The following is a 7,687-nucleotide window of genomic DNA, read 5'->3' on the forward strand; positions in this document are numbered from 1 at the left end:
GTAGGCTCAAATCAAAAGACTAGTAGTGCAGAGTTTGCCATACTCAAAGATGCGTATAGTGTTAGTGGTCACAGCCTTGCTGGCTGCAGCAGCAGCCTTGCCGACAGATATACCGGAGCCCGGACAACTGGCTCTGGTTCTCGGCGAAGAGGAATTTGAAGACTACCTCGATGCCTGGCTGGAGCTTGAACAATCCAAATCGGCTAACTCTTCCTACACTACTGAAGCTAGGAGCGGTAATTGCCCTTGATATTCAAGTTCTTACCAAAATTGCCAATGTCACCGGTCTAGTTCATAAGATCAAATATTTTGGCCACAGGTTGCACGCTCAACGTAAACGGAGACTTGGGACAGCCTCAGCCGGTGTACATCCGTGGTAACAACTACTTGGCCGCCACTGGCAATACCGGCCAGATCCGGCTCAACACTGGCGAACAAGTGACAATCGCGTGCACTGGCTCCGGGCGTACCATCCTGCACCCTAACATCGCTGCTACTAGAGACGTTGCTGTGAGTTTACGTCTAACGTACACTTTTATTGTATACATAATAACTAGCTGATCCCGCGAACTTCGTATCGCTTAAGCTTTTCCTGGACCTCTACAAACATTTCAAAGCCAAAATAAGTCATTCTCGAGTTTAAGTGAGACTACTAAATGAATTCATTTTTACCCTTATACTAGTTGTGACCGACCTATCCTAATTTTCATGACTGATTTGCTAACGTAATTTGTTTTGGCTTATAGACAGCAACCTGTGTAAGCAACAACTTAGTCTCTGGCGCTGGCTGGTTGAACGGCAATGGAGCCTTCGGACAACTGACATGTTCTGCACATGCTTTCCACGAAGCTCAATGGACCACCACTCGTTGTTTCAACAACAATCTGGTTATTCGGTTAGTACATATCTTAAATTAACTTACAACTCGTCAGAAGTTTCCTTCATAGACCAAATTGTTACAGTCAGTAATTCTTATTAACCGAATTAATGTCTCTTTCCAGTGTTGGTTTCATCGTCAACAATGTGTTCTACCCTCTGTACTGGTCATGCTTCGATCAGAACCGTCTTGAAGTTTTATACGTCTGGTATGACCAGAACACCGAAAACGCTGTTCACCAAAGCGGAGTTAACAGACCGAGTTGGCTAGGTAAAATCAAAGAACTTACTTTTTTATTGAGGTCACAATTCGTGGTTTGGACTGTGCCCACACAGCACACTGAGTTCGCTTGCACTGCAAATAGAATCGGTAAAGCGAGCAAACATTTCATGTTCGTAGCATATTTTAAAAATTCTATTAGAAGTGTTTTTGAAACCTGAAAGGCTAGCTTTTAAATTTCATAGTAACAGTTTTAATTATTTTCGTTTGCAGCTGGAAGTTTCTTCCCCGGCGTTGCAGTGAACACTATGTACACTCAAGTTAATCAGAAAGCGGTCGTCACCCAATTAGTTGGTGCTACATTAGCTGATAAGTACGTCACAACACACCAGTTCATGGCACGTGGTCATCTTGCTGCTAAGAGTGACTACGTCTTCGCCACTGGACAGCGCGCCACCTTCTACTTCATCAACGCTGCTCCTCAGTGGCAGCCATTCAATGCTGGTAACTGGAACTGGCTGGAACAGGTAAATTTTAACGAAAATGTATCAACTATTGTTTTGTTTTCCGTTTAGTAAAATTACTAATATTATTTATCTTGCAGAACCTTCGTGCTCGCATCGGAGCTGCTGGCTACAACACCGTCATCTACACCGGTACCTTCGGAATTTCTCAGTTGCGCGATCAGAACAACCGCCTAGTTGACCTTTACTTAGTGCCAGAGCGTAACCAGCTCCCAGTTCCACTTTACTTCTACAAGGTAAGATCTTGCTTCACAAAATCATCAATATCTCAACACTAAACATGCTGGTTTTCATATCTAAAATGTGTTCTAATTCCAGGTCGTGTATGACGCATCTCGCCGCATCGGTACAGCGTTCGTGAGCATCAACAACCCCTACTACACGGAGGCCGAGGTTCGTGCTCTGACCTTCTGCACTGACCGCTGCCGCAACAACAACGCCTTCAACTGGCTGAATTGGCAGCCTGACCGCATCGACATCGGATACAGCTTCTGCTGCACAGTCGATGACTTCAGAAGAACTGTGCCCCATCTACCCGCCTTCACCACCAATGGACTTCTTTCTTAAACTTGTAATCATTTTGGTATCTACCATGACAAATAATGTATGACTGTAAACTGTAAATAAACTTTATATTTAATGAAAATATTTGTTTCAATACCAATGGTTGATAATTAATAAAGCTTTTTAAATTTAAACCGATCACAAATCTAAATTCAGAGATTTTCACGGACATATATGTATGACACAAATAGCTAGAACTATAGAATGTTTGCGAATCAACTTTTTGTAAAAGAAAGATGCCTTTTGATTTACCGATTACTTAAGTGACTGACGGTCAAATTAGCGTTTAATGTGGCAGAAACACAAAGACATGAAAGGATACCGATAACAATAATTTTCTTTGATATGAAAACGGTATATGCAATGAGTAATAAAATATGTAGAAAGCGAGTTTTCAGTCATTCCACCGGGACGCATGTCAAAATGTGAAAACAACCCTTTGTATTTTTTTTTGTATCGCATGTGACATTAGTTTTCTTTAACTCTTCTCTTGAAAGAATAAATTGAGCAAACGGCTGTTCAAAAATTTTGTATATCCTAAATTTCTGTGATTTGAAAATTAGGGAGTTAACCATACCACCAACTCAAGCTAAAATGTAAACACGTAAACACTCCGATAGATTAACAAATGACAGTCAGAATTAAATGTCTAATTTGTTTCTCAAGGCAAGAATATAAATAATTTCGTAACCTTAGGCAACATGGTTTTATTTGCTACCTTTTGTACCGATGCAAATCAAATTCTGTAAATTAAGTAAAGTTACCGTTAAACGCCATTTAATTTGTTTAAAATTGTTGTATAGCCAGTTCCTGAACTTAATTCTCACTTGACTGATTTGTTCGAAACAATTCTGCTCGTTAAAAGCGAATCTAAGATCAAAACATTTTGTCGTGATAAACAAGTCAGAAAGGGTTTACTCAGTCACTCTATCATTTAAATCGCTCTTATCTTTCAATAAGTAAATCGTGACATCTTCTTTAAGTAGATAAGTGATACTCGGAACGAGAAAAATGTGTCATTTGCCCTTTATTTCGTGCCTTATAAATAAGCACAGCAGGCGGGAAAGGCACAAAAAGGCACTTATTTTCTGAAGAGGCACTTGCCCGAGTGACAGGAAACATGGCACACAAAGATAAAGTGATTGAAGTTCTAATTTATATAAATAAAATTATCTTCCGGTATTTGTGACGTCATAAATAAAATGAGCCCACATGTATGCCTTGTTATCAACTTATTTTTATTCAGTGTCATGTTGGTAATCTATACATATAATAAAATGGTAGGAAAGTCAAAACTGTACATTGAATATTTTTTTAAAAGAATACTTGGGGGGTGATCCATGATCGATTCTGAACCCAAATATGTAGTTTTTAGAATTTTTGTCCGTATGTCTGTTTATCTGTTTGTCTGTATGTTTGTCCCGGATAAACTCAAAAAGAACTGCATGGATTTAAATCAAATTTTGCATGACTATTACCTAGGGGCCGGTTCAACACATAGGCTATATATTATCACGCTATCACTTACGGGGGAAGAGCAATGAACGATTAAATGAACGAATTGGAAATTCTATATTGCCCACGCAGACGAAGTCGCGGGCACCAGCTAGTTATTAATAAAAATGTTATTTTAGGGATCTATGTTTATTGTTTTAAAGTGCTAGAATGCGTTAAATAACCAGCAATAGCAGCAACTGCAGTAATTGACAGCTTTTATTTGTCGTCTGTACAAGTGCCCTGAAGTAGATTGAACTCAAATATATGTAGGTCAATTAAAATTAAAACATTCCCAATTTTTATCAGAGAGATACTTCTATTAAATATTATATGATTGGATCAAAGATAAATATTATGTATTCATATTTATCTTTGATCCAATCATTTGAAAACGAATAAAAATGTACACAAACCAAACTATCGTACCTATTATTAATGGTACGTACATTCCATAGGTACCATATAATCTGTCACCGTTAGGATTAGAGGATTTACATAGTTTCACAAATGATTAACCTCACTCTTATCATCATTATCAGAATAGCTTCTTAAACCTATTCATATTAAACACAAATGATAAATCATTGATTTAAAATCTAGTAGTCTTATCAAAGAGAGGAAGAAGATGAAAATATCTCTTCGTGTTTCTGTATACGTATTCGTGTGTTTAGCTACATACACTCACAAGAGACTAAGATTCTAAGGTAGTTGTCGGGGCGACGGATTCACGTTCTAAATTAGGCACGGCGGCGGCCCGTTAAGTTTTCACCCGCAGGGGTATGACTATGTACTTGACTTTGACTGACTTTGTAAGTTTGATTTCGGTTTGACTTGGAAGCAAACCCGAGACCTTTGTTGACGGCACTCACGTCTTGCAATATCCTGAAAAATTTATAACTTACCTCAATATAGTCCGATAAAGGATCGGTAGGATTTTTTTGACCTAAGAAAATCACCTACGGAACTAAAACGCGAAGACACCATTTTTGGCAAGAGTGATAAAATAATTAATCCGTTAATTCGTATAATGATAGATTGTCAATTTTCAGTTGGATAGATAGATAACTCAATTTTGTATCACCAAGACAAAGGCTGGTATAAAAATGAAGACATGAGTCAATGCAGTAGTAGTGCCGAGCGTGCCTTACTCAGGATGCGTTCAGTGTTAGTGCTCACAGCCCTGCTGGCTGCGGCGGCGGCTCTGCCGTCAGTGTCGGATATACCGGAGCCCGGACAACTGGCTCTGGTTCTCGGCGAAGATGACTTTGAAGACTACCTCGATGCCTGGCTGGAGCTTGAGCAATCTAAGAACGCTTCCAATGTAGAAGCTGGACCCAGGAGTGGTAATCTTTTTTATTAAGTTAATGCGGATTCTTTGGTCAAAGTATAGGCCAGCCTTGTAGTACCGTGAAGTGTCGAGCAGTCTACTCGCTTCCTCTTTCTTTAAATAGAAAATACAACTGTAATCTTAAGCCCATTCAAATCTACTCAATGACGCATAGTCTCTATAACTGCGTCTTAATAACTTATTCAGGCTGCACGTTGAGAATAAACGGAGATCTGGGACAGCCCCAGCCTGTGTACCTCCGCGGTAACAGATACTTGGCTGCAAACGGTAACACCGGTCAGATCCGTCTGAACACTGGCGAAAATGTGGTGGTCGCCTGCACCGGCTCCGGTCGAACCATCCAGCACTCTAACATTATTGCCTCAAGGAACGTCGCTGTAAGTTTGCATCTCATGATATAAAATTAATGTTCTCTTTCTTGTAATCGAGTCACTCAATAATCTTGCTTTTTAGGAGAAGAGTCACTACACATCTACTCCATCTTAAATGTTGAATAACCACGGTAAAAATACTAAAGATGATGATTGCAGTCATGATACAACTTAATTGAATCAAAAGCTTACCTATGATTATTACAGAAAACCTTAAACTTAAAAATAATTTATTTTTCTTCCTCTCTTTTAGACAGCGACATGTGTAAACAACAACCTGGTCTCCGGCGCTGGCTGGTTGAACGGCAACCGCGCCTTCGGTCAGCTGACCTGTTCCACACACTCACACCACGAGGCTCAGGGAACTAACACTCGTTGCTGGAATAATAACCTCGTTATTCGGTAGGTACTTACAATTTGAAATTTCAAGTTACAACAATTGAAAGTTTTCTTTATAAATCGTAGGATCACCAAATCGTTTTAAAATTGGTCTTTTAACTGTATCGATCATCCTCATAGCCCTATTTTTTTGTCAATATGAGGTAATTTGAACTTTGAACGACTTTCATTATTTGAATAGATCGTACATCATAGTACTTTTGTAGTTTTTCTTGGATTCAGATTATTTTCAAGATTTCTCTAAAGTAACTTAATGCAGGCATGATTAATTAATCCATGATGGATTACTTTAATATCCAATTGTTTTTCAAAAACTTCTTATCTAGATTCGATTGCTAAAAACAAAAAGTTTCTTGAACAAAGAGAGACGTTTTTATCAGTTAAAATTGGTGTTATTTTCTGCAGTGATTAATTAATTATTAATTACCTTAATTATGATACTGCAAAAATCACGTTGGCGCAGTTTAGTGATGCCTTTATAAGGGAATGTCATATTATATTAGCAGAGCTCTTTAGACTCTACTTCAGCATCCTAGATCTTGGTTAAAGATCTCAGTATGTTTTTGCTTATCGTTGATATGATTTTGTTCTCAGCGTGGGTTTCATCGTCAACAATGTATTTTACCCGCTGTACTGGTCTTGCTTCAACCAGGCCCGTATGGAAGTCATCTACGTGTGGTATGACCAGACTCGTGAAAACGCTGTTCACCAAACAGGCGTTGACAGACCTAGCTGGCTGGGTAATTATAGTTCAAACACTTTTCCTGTTATTTTATCATCCTGAACAAGCGAACATTCACTACGTCGTAATGAATTCGGCTAGAGCGAGCGAACGATATCATGGTTAAAACATTTCTGAACAAACATTGGGATCGGGAGTGAAAGTAAATATTAGTTCAGGGTAGTAAGTGCAAAAGCCTTCAGAATCAAAACTAACACACATACTTTTTTATAGCTGGAAGTTTCTTCCCTGGTGTTGCTGTGAACACTATGTACACTCAAGCTAATCAGAGGACGGTCTTGACCCGTTACGTTGGTGCTCAATTAGCTGACAGATATCTGACTAGCCACCAGTTCTTGGCTCGTGGTCACCTTGCTGCCAAGAGTGACTATGTCTTCGCTACTGGCCAGCGCGCTACTTTCTACTTCATTAATGCTGCTCCTCAGTGGCAACCATTCAACGCTGGTAACTGGAACTGGCTGGAGCAGGTAAGCTGTTCGGAGTCTGCTTACTAACTTTTATCGCTAGGTAACATAGATATAACCACTGTTTATTAACTTGCAGAACCTCCGTGCCCGTATCGGAGCCGCTGGCTACAACACCGTCATCTACACCGGTACCTTCGGAGTAACTCAGTTGCGTGATCAGAACAATCGCTTCGTTGATATCTACCTCGTGCCTGAGCGCAACCAGATCCCAGTTCCTCTCTACTACTACAAAGTAAGTTGGCGCTTCGAACAAAGAAATTTTGTTTATTGAATTTTGAATTTTTTTGTAAAACTTAATATCCATCTTCCTCGTTATCCTATCAGGTGGTGTACGATGCATCTCGCCGCATCGGCACAGCATTCGTGAGCATCAACAACCCTTACTACACGCTGGCCGAGGCACGCGCTCGTCAGTTCTGCACTGACCGTTGCCGCAACAACAACGCCTTCAACTGGCTGAGGTGGCAGCCCGACCGCATCGACATTGGATACAGCTTCTGCTGTACCATTGACGACTTCAGAAGAACTGTACCGCATCTACCCGCCTTCACAACCAACGGGCTCCTCTCTTAAGTTTAACGTAATACTCATATACTTAATCATGTTAATAAATCAAAACTTTTATTGTTAATATTATGTTTACCAAATATACTCATTTTATGTATTTTTTATTTACAAA

At 39.6% G+C, this 7,687-nt stretch overlaps 2 protein-coding genes across 2 annotated transcripts; both read left to right on the plus strand.

Moving 5' to 3' along the window:
- LOC124632360 lies at window positions 1-2,266 on the plus strand. The gene is made up of 7 exons (XM_047167175.1): window positions 1-236; window positions 320-510; window positions 747-895; window positions 1,002-1,147; window positions 1,370-1,623; window positions 1,701-1,856; window positions 1,939-2,266. The coding sequence occupies exons 1-7, from the start codon at window positions 50-52 to the stop codon at window positions 2,185-2,187; spliced, it is 1,332 nt and encodes a 443-aa protein (XP_047023131.1). The 5' UTR covers window positions 1-49; the 3' UTR covers window positions 2,188-2,266.
- A 2,511-nt stretch (window positions 2,267-4,777) lies between these two features.
- LOC124632359 lies at window positions 4,778-7,687 on the plus strand. Its single transcript, XM_047167174.1, has 7 exons — window positions 4,778-5,024; window positions 5,216-5,406; window positions 5,654-5,802; window positions 6,394-6,539; window positions 6,755-7,008; window positions 7,085-7,240; window positions 7,333-7,687. The coding sequence occupies exons 1-7, from the start codon at window positions 4,793-4,795 to the stop codon at window positions 7,579-7,581; spliced, it is 1,377 nt and encodes a 458-aa protein (XP_047023130.1). The 5' UTR covers window positions 4,778-4,792; the 3' UTR covers window positions 7,582-7,687.

This window comes from Helicoverpa zea, chromosome 8 (assembly GCF_022581195.2).
Source record: "Helicoverpa zea isolate HzStark_Cry1AcR chromosome 8, ilHelZeax1.1, whole genome shotgun sequence".
In the NCBI taxonomy this organism is placed as follows: domain Eukaryota; kingdom Metazoa; phylum Arthropoda; class Insecta; order Lepidoptera; family Noctuidae; genus Helicoverpa; species Helicoverpa zea.